At 38.9% G+C, this 21113-nt stretch overlaps 1 protein-coding gene across 4 annotated transcripts in view; it reads left to right on the forward strand.

Moving 5' to 3' along the window:
- Nucleotides 1-21113, forward strand: part of Gnpat (dihydroxyacetone phosphate acyltransferase) — a 358549-nt gene that overhangs the window by 50096 nt on the left and 287340 nt on the right. For all 4 annotated transcript variants that reach the window (XM_068226080.1, XM_067139838.2, XM_068226081.1 and 1 more), the window contains 2 exons: nucleotides 1711-1887; nucleotides 18670-18799. In XM_068226080.1, coding sequence (XP_068082181.1) covers nucleotides 1711-1887; nucleotides 18670-18799 — 307 coding nt within the window. The remainder of the gene's footprint in view (nucleotides 1-1710; nucleotides 1888-18669; nucleotides 18800-21113) is intronic.

A 21113-nucleotide genomic window follows, 5' to 3' on the forward strand; every position in this document is an offset into this window, starting at 1 on the left:
TTGTGTTGAAAACTGTCCTAAGCAAGTATATGCTCAAATTTTTTAATGAGGAGGATTCACTTCAGTGTCAGACATATGCTGTTTTTAGAATTTTATGTGACACAAATTTTCTTTTGGACAAAGATTTTAAATTTGTTTACAGTGATTTTAACATGGGTTGTATATGTTATGTCTCAACATCATATTTTAGTAACTACTATTCCTTAGTGTTATTACCTTAAGAAGTCACACTTCAGTTTTTTAAATTATAAATGTCAATGTCCTCTAAACAATGCTTGTTTTAAGATTGAATAAGGCTGATGATGCCCAATAAAAGAAGGGCGAAACATGTCCCTTAAAATTTAGAATTTGTATGTTAATTAACCACATAACGTGGTATTTATTGTATTGAATAGGTGGTGTAATTAATATACTCCTTTTGTAAAATAAGTGAGATAAGTGGTATGTTCCGAGCTGTCAGTGGAGAGATGGCGTGGGAGGACATCAATAGACGAATAAGTTTGAGTGGTGTCTTTAAAAGTAGAAAAGATCACAATATGAGGATAAAGTTGGAATTCAAGAGGACAAATTGGGGCAAATTTGTTCACAGGAAGGGGAGTTGGGAATTGGACTAACTTACCAATGGAGATGTTCAATAAATGTCCTATTTCTTTGCAGTCATTTAAGGAAAGGCTGGAAAAACAATAGATAGGGAATCTGCCACCTGGGCAACTGCCCTAAATGCAGATCATTAGTGATTGAATTGAAATGATGAAATGCACGCGATCGAAGCTGCGGTATCACCTATTCTGTTTATTTTGTACTGATCTGTTCTACAGAATGAAAGGCTTTTAAGTTGACAATCTAAAATGTGACTTCCTTCTTAACAATATTTGGCAGAGAAAAAGTTCTGATTATTTAAACCAAGCAAACGATGCAGCATACTTTTTTACCTCCTGATTCTGCTTCTTTTGAGACTGATGAATTGCTTAGTTAGTGAGCTCTCATATTTTATGTGTTTCTGTTTGGTCTTTATTTTAGTTTTTGTGAATGACAGTGATTTCATCTACTGATTAATGTTTTATAGACTGTCTTATGGAATAAATCAAGCTGTAATAATGTAAGCTTTTGCTGCTGGTGCTACTGTAAATAACGGGGCTTGTAGGCTATGGTTAATTTGGGTTTATTTCTCCCATGTTTCACCGGATACTGCACCTGGAATTTTCAGTTGTCTACTGTCTCCAAAGATCATTAGGGGACTGAAGCTGAGTCTGTGCACTTGTCTGTATTTAGCAATGGCTACATATTCTCTGAGCAATCCAGAATTTTTTTATGTAGAGCGAATTGGTTTTGGTCGGTCTACAGTGGTGGCTAGTAGCCGCTGGATGGTTGTTTCCTGTTAATACGTCCACTTACCTTAATGTACTTTGGCTTTCTGTTTTAGTTTATCTTCTCCGTTTCTTCTTTCCTGTTAAAATTTTTAGTAAGTTAAGAATTTCTGTAGCTTTGTAGTCTTTATTCCACTGCTGACCGTTGGAGAATGCGACTCCTTAGAAATGCTACGCAGCAAAAATTTGGGAGTGATAAACCCAATTGGACCATATCCTACAAGTCTGGAAGCATTCCATTATTACCATCAAAATTTTAAATGTTGCCTTTCAGCAAGAAAAAATTCTCTGCCCCCTGAAAAAACCTATGTTTTTTTTTTCATTATTATATTTCATGTTTCAGGTGAGCCGGGATACAGGTAAATCAATACCCATGTTATGCATTGAAATCCATGAGATGTTGGATGAAATGGGTTACAACCGCAGAATGGGTGTAATACGCTGGATGGGATTCTTCCTTATAAAAATACTAAAGAAGACATGCTCTGGCGTTTTGGTTAATGAATATAGTATAGATAGGGTATGTATTAATGTAATTCAGTATTTTATGCTCTGATTACCATATTTACCCATGTCATTTGTTTCCCTCCTGTAATTTTGCGACCCTGAATTTTGAAATGGAAATCTGGGGAAAAACAAAAGTTTGCATAATTTTCTCATCTTGATTATGTAAAAGTTTTTTGTCATTGATGTGTCATTTATTCTTTTGCAAAATGTGGGCCATAAAAACAAAGGCATTTTTAAATCTAACTCTTGTCCATTGAGTAATGCAAGATATATGCACACGGTGGTGTGCAATATGCCATGGCTAGACAGTACGGAAGTTATAACATAATGTATCCACAAAGACGCACACAAAATGCTGTCAGTTGGTACAGTTATTTATTCACGTCTCACACACCTAACTTAATCACTGCTGTCAAAACACTCACATCACAAACTGCCATTTTGACAGTTGCCTATCACTGTACATGGAAATTGCAACCTTAAAACAGTTGAAACACATGACTGCTTAAAAGCATGTCTCAACACATGGTCACAAGTATAACCTGTTAACTCTACTGAACAATAACTCGTGTCTACCATCAAGATCGCCTCCTTATATACGTGCCTGGCCAGGCTTCTAGAAAGATACGTTAGAAAAAATACCTTCTCGAAAATTCTAGAGTGCTTAATACTTAGATCCTAGCTGATGTACCCTGCTTCGCTACGGGATTCTCAGAAAGACTGTCTCTGTGGTTTTTTTAACTACAGTTAACTTTGGCCATTTCAAAAACGTCAGTAGGAATGTAGGGATTAAAAGCAATGTTATCATATAAAATACTCGCTCAAATGAGAAACCGCACATTTTCTCACTTTTAACGAACAGTGCTTCAATGCCGATCTAACAGTCCAAAGTTCCAGCGTTGGAATGACCAGGCCGCAAGACAGCTGTGAACACTCCTCTGCTATTGTTCCGTTACACATACACACAGCTCATTCCAATCATTGCTTCAGAGTAGGGATTAAATAGCTTGAATTTGAATGCTATGATGAACCAGTTTGTTACGTACCAGTAGTATCTTTTTTTTTTTTTTTCCTATTTGCTTTACGTCACACCGACACAGATATGTCTTATGGCGACGATGGGATAGGAAAGGCCTAGGAAGTGGAAGGAAGCGGCCGAGGCCTTAATTAAGGTACAGCTCTGGCATTTGCCTGGTGTGAAAATGGGAAACCATGGAAAACCATCTTCAGGGCTGCCGACAGCGGGGCTCGAACCCACTATCTCCCGATTACTGGATACTGGCCGCTCTTAAGTGACTGCAGCTATCGAGCTCGGTACCAGTAGTATCAGAATATTTATGAACTAGAGGAACGGCGTGCTTAAGAAGAATGTTATCTAACTCCCCAGCTAATTCCCGCCAATATTCAGGCAGGCTGTTATACTCAGTACGACTGGGCGAGTTGGCCGTGTGGTTAGGGGCGCGCAGCTGTGAGTTTGCATTCGGGAGGTAGTGGGTTCAAAAACCACTGTCGACAGCCCTGAATATGGTTTTCCGTGGTCTCCTATTTTCACACCAGGCAAATGCTGGGGCTGTACCGTAATTAAAGCCAGGGCCGCTTCCCTTCCACTCCTAGCCCTTTCCTATCCCATCGTCGCTATAATACCTATCTGTGTCGGTGCGATGTAAAGCAAATTTTTTAAAAAAACTCTGTATACAGCAGTAATTCCATCTGTCGGACACGACTGGCAACAGAAGACACTAAGCACATCACAACAAACAAGGGTCAATGTAATATTGTTGTTCAGTGTTATGAGCTTTCCGTGTTGTAGGCCTTCACATTTAGTTTCCTTTTGACTCTCTGATATTAGGGCGTCTTACAAAATTATTTTCAGCGTAGACTGTAGTTCCTTATTCCCCGACTTTACATAACGATATTCATTAAATTCTGTTTACCCATTTTCTCGTGACTTGGCGCTGATATGGACTTGGTAACAAAAATCCAAATTCATGAATATCTCTGTTATCATAGCCGGTATGGTAAAAATGTATGACATAAATGATCGGAAATTTAATACTAGATAACTTTAGTAATGTGGTATTTGTCGATAGGACCACTAATAACACAAATATTTGAGAGTAAACTACTGTTCCACTCAGCGTGAATAAAATAATAAATTTATTTATGGCCTATATTGTAGCGACGTATTTTCCAACTTTGCATACAGATTTTCATTAAGATAGGACCACTAATAACATAAAAATTTGAGAATTTAAATTCAGACCTTCACCTAAACTACCATTTCTTTCAGCGTGAATAAGATTATTTATGGCCTAGATTGTAGCGACTTATTTCCTGACTTTGCATACCGATTTTCGTTAAGATAGGACCTCCAATAACATAAATACTTGATAATTAAATTTTAGGCCTTCCCCTAAACTACCATTTCTCTCAGCGTGATTAAGATTATTTATGGCCTAGATTGTAGGGACTTATTCCCGGACACTACACACCGATTTTCATTAAATGCTCTTAAGCCGTTTTCTCGTGACGCGTATACACACACATACAGACAGAAATTACGGAAAATTAAAAAGTGCATTTCCTTGCTACTATGGACACGACCGATACAGAAATAACCTCCTCTTTGAATTCTGAGCAATGTACAGACAAAACTCTTATTTTATGTAGATAGATAGTGTACAAAATATTCTCAATCGTTCTCGTCTACCCAGTACCATTCTGGAAGTTACAGTGTGTTTCACAATTTTGTAGTGGGTAGTAAATTATATGTACAGGTAAGAATAAATTATATACATGTTCATACATTAATTGAACTGATATAAACGTCTACATACAGTGCATGTTTCATGACATAACTTCACAAACAACGCGATCGTATCGTATGTACATATGATGTAATAATAATACAAATACTAACTGGATGTAACACTTCATAGCCATACATTACAAATAATAATAATAATAATAATAATAATAATAATAATAATAATAATAATAATAATAATAATAATAATAATAATAATAATACGAGCTCGACACTTGCATTATTTACCCATGGCTGAGAGAATATTGTTTTCAAGTTATATCTGTTTAACACACTTGCATCAAATACAATATCGAAATGGAAAGCCGTCCTCAAGGTCACGGCACAGATGAATGGATCACAACCCCTAAACTTCCAGTAAAGGGTGCAGAGTTTAGCAGACACATATGCTTTAACCTTTAGCACTCACGCGGCGGGCCATGCCCGACAACGAGAATATCCCGCATAGATCGTATGTCGGGCAATGCCCGACACGACATTCTTCCCTATATAACTTCTTTGTGGGGTTACGCGTGCATGAATTACAGGTACAGTAAGGTACTGCAAACCTTCGATGAAAATTTGAAGCCATGTATAGTTATAATCTCTTTGAAGTCAGGCTTTGTGCACATTCTCTGCAGACCATGTGAGTTTGTAAACAAACGTTCCTTAGCAACATGGTGTCATTCGAGCAGCGTGAGAAAGAAATCGCCAGACTTTTAGGTGAAAGCGACGTTTATTTCAGCGATAGTGGGAGTGATTTTCAATTAAGTGGTGAGAAAGATATTGCAGAATGAGATTGTATTGGTGGGCTGAGTGATAAAAATCCCGATAATGAGAAAATTATGCTGAATGGCAATGCTGGTACCTCTTCTGATGGATGAAGGAAATACCGCGACACTAACTTGGATTTTACAATGCTTAGTAAAGCTAAAGGTTCCACCTATTCAATACGTTATCGTAATGGTCTATTTAGAACATCACATATTTATTTAACTTATCATAAAATACATCTTTGGGACCGGTTTCGGCAATCCACTATGCCATCATCAGCCATTGAGATTTTTTATAGCAAGGAACATTCAAAATTTAAAAATATGCAATAGCAAGTCCTATTCTTACATGAAAAACATTAAAAATATAGCTAAATAGCATAGGTCCATTGGTACTATACAAATGACATGTCTTTTTTGAAAAATACAATATTATTTAGTGCATCTAAATTTATTTTTTATATATAATTGGAAAAGTCTATGATTTGGTGTAGCTTATGTACAATAGAATCATGTAAAATTGATAAAAGAATCTATTTTTGCCATTTAAACTACAGTTCTAAAAACAACAAGTCCTATTTTACATGGAAAATATTAAAAATTGGCTAGTTAGTATTAACCTTTTTTTATGTTATACAAGTAACATGCCTTTTAAAAAAAATATAGTATTATTTGGTGTGTCTAGAATTGTTTTTAGGTGCTTAAAAAGACTATGGTTTGACATAGTTGATACACAGGAAATTTTCTATAAAATTGATGAATGATTCTATAAAAACCTCTGTCATTTTTTAAACACAGTTTTTTAGTTCCTCATAATATGTGACTTGTACTGTTTTAGATAATAAATACAGGTTCTTCTTCCTTAAAACTTATTGACACAACAGTCTGTTTGACTATGTAAGGAGTAGCAGATTCTGATGTGTTTTTTCTTGTTTGAGTATTTGAACCTTGCTTCTAGTATTTTCCAATGTAAATAACTGAGTGGCTGAGGCCGAAACTATGGTTAAGATCTTGAATATTATTTTATGTGCCAGATGGAAATGGGCCGTAAATAGTGTTAATCTCGAACCAGTACAGACCTAAAAAAGGAAATAGTGAAATGAGTATGAGTTATTGAGAACGATACGCGGTACTATAGAAAAGAATTGAAGATATGAAACTCACCTCAGGTTGAATGTTAACAGCGTGCAGAGAGAGTGAGGAACAACTGTTGAATGTCAAACGCCAACCAGCCGGCTCAGCTGTAAGACGGGGCGTATTATGTAGGGGAAGGGGACGCAGTTCGCGTTCGCGTGTGCCTGTGTGTCAGGGGGGCGTGGGCTTTGCCGGGGATAGTAGGCTAGCGCGCTACGTAATGTTTTATGTACTGATTGATTTTTAGGATTTTTTAAACTGTTAATCAATGAAATAAGCATGTCAAATAAAATTGTAGGTTTTTCCGAAATATCATTTAGATTGTAGTTGGGATTCAACATTCAACAGTTGTTCCTCACTCTCTCTGCATGCTGTTACATTCAACCTGAGGTGAGTTTCATATCTTCAATTCTTTTCTATAGTACCGCGTATCGTTCTCAATAACTCATACTCATTTCACTATTTCCTTTTTTAGGTCTGTACTGGTTCGAGATTAACACTATTTACGGCCCATTTCCATCTGGCACATAAAATAATATTCAAGATCTTAACCATAGTTTCGGCCTCAGCCACTCAGTTATTTACATTGGAAAATACTAGAAGCAAGGTTCAAATACTCAAACAAGAAAAAACACATCAGAATCTGCTACTCCTTACATAGTCAAACAGACTGTTGTGTCAATAAGTTTTAAGGAAGAAGAACCTGTATTTATTATCTAAAACAGTACAAGTCACATATTATGAGGAACTAAAAAACTGTGTTTAAAAAATGACAGAGGTTTTTATAGAATCATTCATCAATTTTATAGAAAATTTCCTGTGTATCAACTATGTCAAACCATAGTCTTTTTAAGCACCTAAAAACAATTCTAGACACACCAAATAATACTATATTTTTTTTAAAAGGCATGTTACTTGTATAACATAAAAAAAGGTTAATACTAACTAGCCAATTTTTAATATTTTCCATGTAAAATAGGACTTGTTGTTTTTAGAACTGTAGTTTAAATGGCAAAAATAGATTCTTTTATCAATTTTACATGATTCTATTGTACATAAGCTACACCAAATCATAGACTTTTCCAATTATATATAAAAAATAAATTTAGATGCACTAAATAATATTGTATTTTTCAAAAAAGACATGTCATTTGTATAGTACCAATGGACCTATGCTATTTAGCTATATTTTTAATGTTTTTCATGTAAGAATAGGACTTGCTATTGCATATTTTTAAATTTTGAATGTTCCTTGCTATAAAAAATCTCAATGGCTGATGATGGCATAGTGGATTGCCGAAACCGGTCCCAAAGATGTATTTTATGATAAGTTAAATAAATACTGTATGTGATGTTCTAAATAGACCATTACGATAACGTATTGAATAGGTGGAACCTTTAGCTTTACTAAGCATTGTAAAATCTTGAGTCAATACGGACAAAAAAATGAAGTTTTTAATACTAAATACTAACTTGGATTTCAAAAGCTCATTCGCAGGTACGTCAGATTATAAACAACCGCTTGGTTGAATGAAATTGACTTTTTCCAATTATTATCTTTGACTGACGAGTTATTGTCGGAAATTGTGCGCGAGACTAACCGGTATGCTAGTGTAAACATTCAAAAGGTTACACCCCTCACACGTGAGTCTATTAGGAGGTCATGGATAGATGTTACTTTTCCTGAATTCAAAGCATTTTTAGGCATAATCCTAAACATGGCAATGAACAGTAAGCCTAAATTACGATGCGAGAGTGTTTTTTTTTTCAGCAATACCTGCAGAAAAAAGCCTGGATTACATCCCGGCGAGTGTTTTGGGAAGTTGCACACAATGCACTATTACAGACAAAAAGTGACTGTCTGAGATAATTTTAGGTTTGAAAATGCTGTACATTGCACCTGAATACTGTATTGTACTTGTATTATATTTATTTTGTGCTTGCTTTAGCTGATTTTTATAAATATGCTGTCAGTATGTTTGTGCTCTCTGTTATCCCTCTGCAAGCAGATTCTTAAATGGAGCTGGAGAGGCAGCAGTGTTCAGAAGAAAAAGAGGGCTAAGGGTTAAGTAACGTTGTGTCCACCAGTTATTTGATGTATCCACCACTTCCTCAACCATTCCTGTTCATGATATCAAGCTGACAACCAATAAAATAAAAAAAAAACAGTAACTTTTGATGTGCTTAGTTGTGTCATGACAGAACTGTAAATTAACTCCCAGAGTACGCGTCCGCAAGTGGTGGATAGGGGGCTGGTGAGGTACCTCGGAAATGAACCTGCGGACCAACAGGCAGCTCTACTCCTGGGGGCATTACAATACTGGGACACCCTCTCTTCAGGGGTGATAAATATGGAGGACCCAAGCTCAGTGAAGTCCACAGCGGTAGCAACTGTGGAGAGGTTGGAATTCGGACAGTGCAGCTGGCGGAAGTGGGATCCTAGTACTCGGGATTAGTAAGATTAAAAGGTATTTGTCCATACCTATGGGCACATATCACATTTTGCATCTGTTCTCCACATTAGGTGCGGCCTAAATTCCTGCTGGCAGTAGCTCTAAAATGCCTGAAGCCAGGCTGTGGCAACGTGCTGGTTGGTAACTATGCCATAACCCATGAATCATGTCTACATCAGTTTTGCCGAAAAATGCTAGCACGTCCCCAAGTCGGCCTCACCTGACCACCGCGACAAATGGACAAGGGCTGTTGGTTTAAGGGCGGTACCAGTTAAAGAAGCTAGTCCAAAGGTAACAACATTATTGGACTTTTACTGGATGCAGCTGCGAACTACACTAGTGTCCAAAAGTTAAGCATAAGTTATGAGTAAGCAGGGCAACAGGAAATAGACTGCAAATCACACGACATATGCACGTACCAACCTTACGTGTTCGCTCTGTATAGGAAAAGTGTGTTCCCTGCTTTGACTAGCGGCGTAACCACAAGGTAAACACAGCCAGTGCCTGCGCCCCATATTCCCTCAGTCGTGTTTGCCCTGTTATAGTGTGCGGAGTGTAGCCTCGTTGTGAACGTGACAGCATAATGGCACAACGGCGCCATTTGAACCCCGTTTTGCAGGGTAGAATACTCGGCCACTTGGAAGCAGGTCAGACACAGACCGAAGTCGCCGTATCCTTGAATGTGCAACAAAGTGTCATTTCAAGGCTTTGGATACGATTTCAAGACACAGGAGATGTTAGTCTTAGGCCAGTACCAGGTCGACAAAGGGTAACCCCTCCCACAGCAGGACCGATATATGTGGTCTTAACTGCCTGGTGAAATTGGAGTGTACCTGCAAGACAATTGTCGGCGGACCTTGCAGCCGTCTCAGGGGTTGCCGTTTCCCGGCAAACTGTGTACCGAAGGCTCAGAACAGCAGGGCTGTTTGCCCAACGTCCGGTGGTGTGCGTCCCGTTCACTCCAGCACAGAGATGCGCCCGTTTACTGTGGAGCCGTCAACATCGAAACCGGACCATGAATGAATGGAGGCATGTACTCTTCACAGATGAATCCCACTTCAGTTTGCAGAACGATTCCTGTCGCACATTAATCTGGAGGGAACCGGGTAGTCGATACAACCACACGAACATCGTGGAATGGTCCAGTATGGTGGTGGTGGTGGTGGTGGTGGTGGTGGTGGCGTCATGGTGTGGGGCGGCATCATGTTGAATGGCCGTACAGACCTGCACATCTTCATGGGTGGTCTGAGGAAAACTGTTAACGCTCAGAGATACAGGGATGTGGTACTGAGACCACATGTTCGACTCTTCAGAGGTTTTGTTGGTCCAGACTTCCTCTTAATGGACGATAATGTCCGACCGCACCCCGCTGCTCTGGTGGATGAATTTCTGGCTGGGGAAGACATTCATTGCATGGACTGGCCAGTGGGGTCTGTGGATCTGAATCCTGTAGAACATGCCTGGAATGCATTGGGGAGGCAAATTGCATTCCGTCTGCCTCCACCAAGGACCGTCCAAGACTTTTCGCATTGCCCTTTCGGAGGAATGGGATCGGCTGCCACAAGAGCTCTTGGACCCTCTGATAGAGAGCATACCACGTCGCTGTGAAGCATCTCTGGCCGTTTGGGGTAACCATACACACTGTTAACATCATATTTTGTTGTGGAAGACATTGCCAAGTTTTGTTAGTTGTTGTCAAAGGTGTACTTTAGCTATTAGAACCTTTCTGACAGAGTGGTTATTTTTTTTTTTTTCCTTCTCTTGGACAAGTTGTGTGACATGGTGCGTGAGTCAGCTTCTGTTTGTTCAGCAATCCGTCTGACATCCTATCAGGTTGTATGGCCTCGTTTAGTGATTATGCTTAACTTTTGGACACTAGTGTAGCAGCGAGGCTGAAAGAATGGAAAGTGGACATTGCATGTGTGCGTGAAGCATGCTGGAAAAGCCAGAAATATCGTGACAGTGGAGATGGCTATAAACGGATCTATCATGGTACATCCAACAGGAATGGCGTTGCCATCTTCATTTGTGCCAGCCTGCGAGATCATGTTGCGGAGGTATTCAGACCAATTTATGCAAATTACAGTCAACACTGTATCTTCTTGACTTTTTGTCTTCTCTGGCTTTGGTGATCTAGAAAATGAACAGTATTGGCAGGACATACAAGACAACGTTTCAGCGTGTCCTCAAGATGAGTTTCTACTTCTCTGTGGTGATTTTAATGAGCAAGTTGGTCACACTAATTATGGTTATAGCTGCCATGGTGGTAATGGCTACGGAATCCAAAATGATGATGTAACTCAAATTTTGGATTTTGCCGACTCAAATGACTCGGTTATTGGTGATACATTCTTCATACCGTGCATCAACCACCTCATCACCTACACTAGTGGTGACTGTAGCAGCCAAATTGACTTTATCCTTGTTCGACACCATGGTCTCAGACTAGTATCGGATGTGAAGGTCATACCATCTGACTGCGTAGCCCCTCATGGTAGACTTAAGAAACTCTAAACATTGTAGAGGTGAAGGGATAAATGCTCCTGAAAAGATCAAGTGGAAGCTTAACGACCAAAAGGAGTCCCTATAGCAGGAAGTGTAATTTTTCCTCCAATCAGTCTTGAAAGCATTTGACAACACATGGACTACATTAATCTGTCACTGCAACGGCCATTGCAACTTTGGGTAGAACAAAACCTAGTTCCCATTGTATTGACAAACAAGCGTGGTTATGGACGGTCCAAGTCCAAGAAGTGGTGCGTGATTAGAAGAAGGCATATAGAAACTGGGTTTTTCAGAAGACTCCAGAGAATAGGGGAAAGATGTGACATAGCCAAACATGAGGCTAAGAAAGCTATTGCTGAAGATAGATGCAGTCTCTATAATGACCTGTATACAACACTTGACTGAAAGGAAGGAGAGAAAACTATCATCGTTCTGATCAGCACAGGATGTTGAGGACTGTGTGTGCATAAAAGGCAAAGATGGTCAGCGATTACAGGACAAATGGAAGATCCTCAAATGTTGGCAACAACACTTTGAAGAAATTTCCAACATTGAATTCCCACATCTTCCTATTCCAGAAAGTAATCCATCTGCATGCCCTGTCACATCAGAGGAAGTCAGCAGCACCATCAGGAACATAAAGAACTAAAAAGTGATGAACTTCTGGCAGACTTTTGGAAGTTGGAGGAATTCAAAGAATCCCTCTCAACTGGTTGACGAACATTTTTATTGCTTTAGTTGACTCTGGTACTGTTCCCAGTGATTGGGCTACAAGTATCACAGTGCCTATCTTTAAGAAAAAAGGTGATCCAGCAGAATGTGCAAATTACCGTCCAGAATTATCGCCTGTTGCACATAAAGATTTTTGAGAGAATCCTCGATCGACGGCTGCGTGACATTGTCAGCATTGGTACCAAACAGTGCGGCTTTGTGAAGTGTGCTGGAACAACCGATGCCATCTTCGCTGCCAGACTGCTAATTGAAATGAACTGAGAGAGACAACAGCCTCTGGATATTGCTTTCCTTGATCTTGAAAAGGCTTTCGACCGTGTTCAACATTGTGTGTTCTGGTATGCACTTTATGACCATGGTGTATCAGAATCAAGATGCTATATACGAACACCACAAGTCATGTACGTTGCTCTGACGGTATATCGGAGAGCTTCCCAGCAAAAGTCGTTATACACCGCGGCTCCACACTGTCCCCATTGCACTATGTACTCGCCATGAACACACACTCACCTTCACTGGACCTGTAGAGGAGTGTCCCTTGGACTCTCTTATATGCAGGTGACGTTACACTTGCTGATACCACCAGAAGTGGATTGCAGTGTCAAGTTGAAGATCGGAACACTTGTCTCCCAAAATACGGTCTTAGACTGAACAAAATGAAGGCTGAATACCTGGAAACCATCCCAAGGAATGGCTCAGTTCAAGTTGATGGAGAGACCTTAACGAAGACTGTAAGCTTCATGTATCTAGGAATGTGCCTACAGGCTGATGGTGGGATAGGTATTGAAGTACTGAGTAGGATAAATTCAGCATAGATGAGATGGAGGGAAGTCACAGGTGTATTCTGTGACAGAAGGGTGTCACTATACCTGAAGTCCAAAATATACCACATGATAGTATGTCCTGTTGCGTTATACGATCTTTAAATGTCAACCAGCTGACAAAGCTACAGAGCGCCAATTACAAACAATGGAAATTCGTATGTTCCATTGGCTGATGGGCATCACATTCCTGTATCATGTCAAACACAACACCGTCCATCAGCAAATGTGCATTGAACCCATCAATGAGAAGGCACAGGAAATACGTCTCCAATGGTATGGTAACGTCCTTCGTGCTGCACCTGGAACAGTTGCCAGTTTCACAAACACCTTTGAAATAAAAGGGCAATGACCACATGGACATCCAAAGCAGTGCTGGTATGACACAGTAAATGCTGGTAGGAAGACTCTGAACTTAAGATGACACGATGCTCAAGGCCGTGCTAAATGGCGAGCCGACATTAGAACGGCAGAATCTTCACCAGCGAGAAAACATGAGGAAGAAGAAGATGATATCAATTTATAAAAATGCACAACGGTTTACACAGAGGCCCTACAATGAAGGTGTCTATTTTAGAAATACATTGTGTAGCCTGCACGTTTGAAACCTTAATAATTTGATGCAGGCAGTTATGTAACATGCAGTCTAGCTGCGGTAAGCAGAATAAAATGTAACGTTTATTTCTGAAAGAAAATATAGTTTCTTTGCTTAACAATGCCTTCCTAGCCTAGCCTAGCCTTGTTGTTTCAATAGCCGGTCATCAATTTGTATGCTGCAATTGAGAAGCGCCAGCGGCAACACTGCGGTAAGAACTCTGCTCTGCAAGTTATGCATAATGTTGGTCTATGCACGCATCGCTAGTTTGTTGTTTAACCATGTGGGGAGGTTTGCACTCGTTCTACAACGTATACCGGTCTCCATGCTAATTATTTTTTCATCTGCAATTGAATAATTGTTGACCCATTCCAGTCTGGGCCTTAATATCCCTAACAAACGTTCTGGACTGGGCATTTTTAAGGATTTTTAAAACATTATATCTCTGTACCTGTAGGAGATATTTGAACGATTCTTTTTTCTTTGTGCTTGTTTGAGCATCTAATTTTGGAAAACGCTGTTTGTATCATGTCAACTATCACTTGAGATTTTAAAATTGTTTATATATTACACCATGTTTTGCGAATGGAGGAAAGGTCTGATGGATAACTAAGCAAGTACAGTTTACTGAAATACTGTTATATTTACCCTATTTTGCTAATATGAAATGCGCATTGCAACTACAAAACAACAAAAATAATGGGTACGATATAAAAATAATAATTTTCAATAGTAATAGCAATAATTACAATAATGAAAATGGGAGCTCTTATGAAATTTTATTTTAATTGATAAATTTTGTCAAAAGTTACTCAAATGTAAAATTATTGTTCCATTTACCACAAAAAACTTCTGAGAAAGAGAAAATACAGTCTTCTAAACAGACAACTTCACTAATATTTAGACAATCTTACGTATTCACGCAAATATGAAATACGCAGGAACGAACTCTAATCATAATGAAATGTAAGAAGTCGTTTCGAATTTATATGTCAATAATATGTTCATTTGCGCGTAAACTTATAATATATCATAAAATATCGAAAATATCACTTTCGTCAAGCACATGATTGACGCGAGAAGCCATCTCTTAGAGCTCATTGAGTGACAATATCTACTGATGCATGCTGATCGAAAATATCATAACTTCTCTGACTTAGACATGTAATACTGCCATCTGCTTAAATACTCTCATAACTAATACATGAAGAAACACGATGTAACCACCAGAATGTGTGCATAGCTCGTTTTCGAATTTTAGTGAATTGTCAAACCTTACTATGGGCTATGCCCGCAGCGTGGCCCGAACGTAATTTCGGCCGCTGTTAGACCGGAAAGAGTTAAGTGATGGGTAAAGAAAACAAGTTATGGTGCACAGTTTAAATTAACAGCGATTGTGTTCGCAGAGAACTGCCACCTGAGTTTAGAGAGAATGCTATTATACCTGTTCCCAAGAAAGCAGGTGCTGACAAGTATGAAAACTACCGCATCATTAGTTTAGTATCTTGAGCTATAAAATGTTAACACATACTAAGGGAGTACTATATTGTTTTACACTTTATTTTCTATACATCCGGGTATGGTTCGCATTTCACTTTCGAAGGTGGTGACTTGTAACTAGTGTCTTTCCACTGTTTGGTAGAAGCACACACACAGGGGCCAAGGAATGCACTCGTCATAGCCATTTCATAACAACACTGTCAGCGTAGGAGCAGACAACATGGAAAGCAACTGTCAGGGGCGGCGCTATACAACTTGGTTCATATTTAAAGAAGGCGTGATCACTGCAGAAATGAATCAGCATTTGCTGGCAGTCTGTGGAGAACATGCGCCTTCATGGAAAACGGTTGACAACTGGGTGGAAGGTTGGAAAACAGGGCGCACATTGGTGGACAAGGGAACCAGTTCTGGAAGGAATGTGACAGTGTCAACACCAGCCAACATTACCCGGGTTGAACAAACCATCCAAGGAAACAAATGCATCACATTTTCGGAAATGGGGGCAGTTACGGGAATTAGATGAAACACCCTGCAGCGGATTGTGCACGGCCACTTACAGTTGGGGAAAGTGTCATCCATGTGGGTGCATCCATTTGCGTAAATGTGATGCATTTGTTTCCTTGGATGGCCTGTTTGATGCGGGCAATTTTGGCTGGTGTTGACACACATCAGAAAGATGTTTTTGAAGAAATTCATTTGGAGTGTGGCAATGTATAGAAGTGAGACATGGACGATAAATAGCTCACAAAGAAACGGAATAGAAGCTTTTGAAATGAGGTGTTACAGAAGGATGGTGAGATGGGTAGTTCAAGTCATGAATGAAGAGATACTGAATGGAATTGGTGAGAGGAGAACAATTTGGCTAAATTCGACCAGAAGAAGAGAGAGAATGTTAGGACACGACTTACGACACCCACGACTTGATCAGATGGTTTTTGAGGGAAGTGTAGGTGGTGGGAATGGCAGGGGTGGACCAAGTTATGAATGTGACAGATTAGAGTAGATGGAGGGGTGTAGTAATTATGTAGATCCCTATTGACAGTTATATCAATTGAAAAACTAGTATATTGGTTCCACCTAGTCAGTACCTGTAAGTTTATTTACAAATCAAAGTTGTAAATCCATCTTAACAGGTCATGTTTTGGTTGCATTAGGACTTCGTTAGTGAACGATTCCTCATTAAAATTTCTTTCTTAGCACGCCGTAAATTCTAAGTCCTGATTCACGTCGTATTAAATCGTACATAAAAATACCTTGCTTATCGCGCCACAGATTTTCACTATTACTGCTTAGTATGATCACATTATTCCTAGCCCTGATAATGTTATTTGTCATCGCTTGTGAAAGAAACAGATTTCCAACATGGATTAGAGCCCTCGCCACAGGAGGCTGGCCAGAGAAAGTTCCAAAAAATGAGAAATGGCCTTGAAATTCTGATCTTTACAGGGTAAATTACACCTGTACGAAGGAAGTAGTTAGCCTGAGGAAAGTTCAGTTTTGTTCTCTGGTCTTCATTGATGATGCTGAATAACCTAGAAAGCCTGTTTGTGCTTGTATTTTGAATTCCATTCAGGTGTTAGAAATTTATCCTGTGCTGAGTGATACAGTGGAGGGTAGTGAATATTTGTGACGTGATAGCCTACGTACGGATGAGGAGCATAATCATGTGAAGTTGACTAGTGTGGTCATATTGTGTAGCCCAGTTATGGATACTGAAAAAGTTGCGATATCGCTTACTAATGAAAACAAAATTAAAATCCAGGAAGTGCACAGGCATCCACATCTTTCAACGGTGGCACATATGTTGAAACTTGCACCTTCGATTTTCGACTTGAGTCGATTGAAGTGTTGTCACATTCAAGATGATGGCCAAAGTAATTGCAAACGGTCAAGTTTAACTAAGACCAGCTACAATATTATAGGTTGTAGTTGGCCTTGGTTTAACCTCCATATAGATCATGGTTGAAGAGTGTGACCAGAAAACAATGTTTAATAACCTACTGGTCCGATATATAAGGCTTCAGCTAACATTTGTTTTAGAAAGAGTATGATCTGCAAATAAAATGCTGATACTTTTATGGACCCCAGTGCAAATGTTTTATGTTTGTTTGGTGTTTTACACACCTTTTAATACACTTTTGTTACTTAATACGCCCCAGTTTAAAAGGTTTTTGTATTTGGTATCTCATCTTTCTCACGCCTTCTAATTCTCTAATCTTTAGAAACAGTAGATGGCCTATATCTTTCATTGTACCCGTATATACACGAAGTAAAATGTACACATGTCGGGAAGAAAACATATCACTCACTGTTGGTTAGTTCTCATTTGTATATTCAGTAGTATGTTTTCTCGCTTAACACATTGTATTTCCTTGTCCCCTGCAGAAACATCCAAAGGAGGTTTTACTGAATAAAATTTAGTCCCACAGGAGTTCTTTTACGTGCCGGTAAATCTACCGTCACGAGGCTGACATATTTGAGCACCTTCAAGTACCACTGGACTGAATCCGGATCGAACCTGCCAAGTTGGGGTCAGAAGGCCAGCGCCTCAACCGTCTGAGCCATTCAGCTCAGCATGCCGTATTTTGAGATTTACCACCTTACTTAATTTCAGTGCATAACTTTAAATTAATCGATCGTTTACTTCAGCATTTATTTCTAACGAGTTACCTACTACTATCAGCCACGTTCTTTATGCATTTATTGCGGTAACATGTTTTCTTTCATTCTTGAATTGTGTTTACAGAACGACAGTCAACGAGTATTGCTAATCGACTCTGACGCTCCCTTCGAGTTCAGATGTCGGCGAGAGATCTCGCTAGTGCACATAACGCGAAAACTATACCGAAGGTTCACTGGAGTGCATTAAATATTGATAACGGAAATAATACTTGCATCAGTAATAGGGTTCTCGTTGTAACCGAAGGATAATACACAGTTGAATATAGAAATTTTCAAGGGACAGAAAAAAACTGTTGTTGCAGCGGAGTTCTTGCTATATGCCGTACTTGCTATTGCGGACCTCTACTGTACGTAACTGGATTAAGAAACTACTGCTATTCATTTTTGCACGAAATGCTGCAGTTAATGGTGCTGGATATGCAGAGAAAAGCAATGCAGAAATCTCAAAAGTTGATAGCAGGGAAAGGTTGGCTGTGCAGATTCATTAATAGGAACAACCTTTCTTTTCTAAGGAGGACAGTGTACCAGTTGTTGCCAAAAGACCATACCATGACAGTGGTGGAATTAGATGTGTATTTTAGATTCAAAATTAAATTTGCATAATTTTCCCTTGCCCCCCCATTTTTGATGTTAAAACGACTTTAAAGTGCAGGAACATTATGCAGATAAATACAGTATTTTTAAAACTCTTTGTAATTCGACAGAATGTATTGGGACAGAACTGTGTCTAGATGTTCAGTGTTCCAATCTGTTTGTGTTTGAGTGTTTTTTAAATATTTCATTTCTTATTCCAGGTGAAAGGTATAATGGGAAAGACTCCTGTAGTGTTTGCCCCATCTCACCGTAGCTACGCAGACTTCATTATTTTATCCTTTGTCTGCTACAATTATGATATAGAAATTCCAGTTGTTGCAGCTGGTATGGGTAAGTAAATGTTTTATCTTGCATTATTAGTGTGTGAATTCATCTGCAAACAGTATTACCTTCAGCTCCCTATCACTATAGTTTGCTTAATTTACCTTTGTCTCGTTCACATTTTCCAAGTGTGGATAGGACATATTGGGAAATTGTATTACATTTCAATGTAGACGGCAAAGGTTCTAATGTAGGGGGTCTTTGTTTTAACGTTTGAAATAAAGCATTACTAATTGTAATAGTTGAGGTTCTAAAATCTAAACAAGCGATTTTGAAAGAATGTTATTTTTTTGCATAAGAGAAGGCCAAAAAAGAAATAGTCTCTGAAGGTCAGAGAAAAGAAGGCAGATATATCCCATATTTTCGTCAACTGCCTAGTGGTGAGGGTGGTAACCATTTTGCAGTCTTTTTTTCCTGTGCATGTGTTCTTTTATGTGCTGTTAAATCTACCAACATGAGGCTGACATATTGAAACCTTTCAAATACCACCCAACTTTGCGTTAAGATCGTCGGACATAAGGATAATTAATGTCCAGGTAGGGGAGATGACTACTAGTAAAGTACTGATATTTACCTCTGATTATAAATATATTTACAACATGTTATACACGTTAAAAGTTAGAAAAGCTGCTGGAAGTGATAAGATTTCTGGATATATACTGTACCATTCCGGGTAGCTAGGGGCAGTTTAGAGAGAAAAATACTTGCCTTTTATATAATCCTAGGGGGTGGATGATCCTATAATCGATATTTGTAGGACGATAGAAAATGTTTAAAAAGAGTGAAATAACAAAAATGGGACTACATAAATCTCTGAATTTAATAAAATCAAACCACGTCATTCACTTATTCAAAAGCACATACAGTACAAATTATTAACCAAGCATCAGTGTATCCTATGATGTTAATAAACAACAACAAAATTAACAAATCAACTTGTTAAGTTGTGTTTAAAAACTTGTAGTTTGAATTTAAGTTTGTGGATTTGCTGTATCTGATCTGGGGTGTTGTTCATATAGGCCCTTGTATCATCTCCATGAATTTTATCACATGTTACAACCAAATCTGGCAAATGGATCTCCCAATACATTTCCTGCATACTTTCAATTATTACTATAAAAGTTAAAAAGTAAAACTTTATGTCATCCCCAAATTAGATATGACCCCTATTTACTTTTAATTAACACAAGATGCAAGTATTTGTGCATGTTGAAACTCGAGGCACATTTTCTTGTCAGATTATGCTTCAGTAAGGAAACTTGGCGATTTTATACATACTATAGTGTGATGACCCTAACAAACAACAAAACCACTAAGCAAGAAAACATGGCACGAAAAGAAATGTCAAAACTATCTAAAAATACTACACCATGCCCTACAGAATACAATATTAACACTATTCAACCCATCGCCTCACTAATCCCTAGGGTTGGATAGTAAACACAAAAAAATACATTAACTGTATGAATGATTATTATTATTGTTATTATTGAAAACCAAACCAAACCAAACCAAACCAAACCCCATGGCGCAACAGCCCTTGAAGGGCCTTGGCTTACCAAGGGACAGCTCCACAGCCCGAAGGCTTGCAGATTACCGAGGTGACGTGTGGTCAGCACCACGAATCCTCTCGGCCATTCATCTTGGTTCTCAAGACCGGGGCCACTATCTCACCCTCAGATAGCTCCTCAATTGTAATCACGTTGGCTGAGTGGACCTCGAACCAGCCCTCATTTCCAGGTAAAAATCCATGGCCTGGCTGGAATTGAACCCGGGGCCTCCAGGTAAGAGGCAGGCACGCTACCCCTACACCACGGGGCCGGCTATTATTATTATTAATATTATTATTATTATTATTATTACCGTTGTTTAATGGATTAGCAGAGGTGAAAGAAGGTGCCGGGGTGAATGGGTCTAACTACAGAGTCAAAGTTAATTTTAAAATTTCAAATAAAGGTTATATTTTTTAATTTTAACAATCAATCAACGACAAAATCTTTACAACATTTACTTTGGGAATAACAATTTGTAAACAAGATTAGAACGATCCAAGATTCCAGAACTTTAACTCTCTCGGGCTACGCGCCCCTAGTTTTACAAAAGCACAATTTGTTCAAAGGGGCAGAAAACCCCTACCACATGGAGCACTTGCTCCCAACTTTTAACCTCAAGCCTCCCAGAGGACTTCTTACAACACCAGAAAAGAGCAGACGCGCTCTCAGTTTTTCTAGCCTATTTAAGGCAATGTCGGACTTTACAGTAAATTGCCATCAAGACACAACTTACAACAATTGAAACAGGGGTATCTCGTACCCAACCTACT

This window comes from Anabrus simplex, chromosome 2, assembly GCF_040414725.1.
Source record: "Anabrus simplex isolate iqAnaSimp1 chromosome 2, ASM4041472v1, whole genome shotgun sequence".
Classification (NCBI taxonomy): domain Eukaryota; kingdom Metazoa; phylum Arthropoda; class Insecta; order Orthoptera; family Tettigoniidae; genus Anabrus; species Anabrus simplex.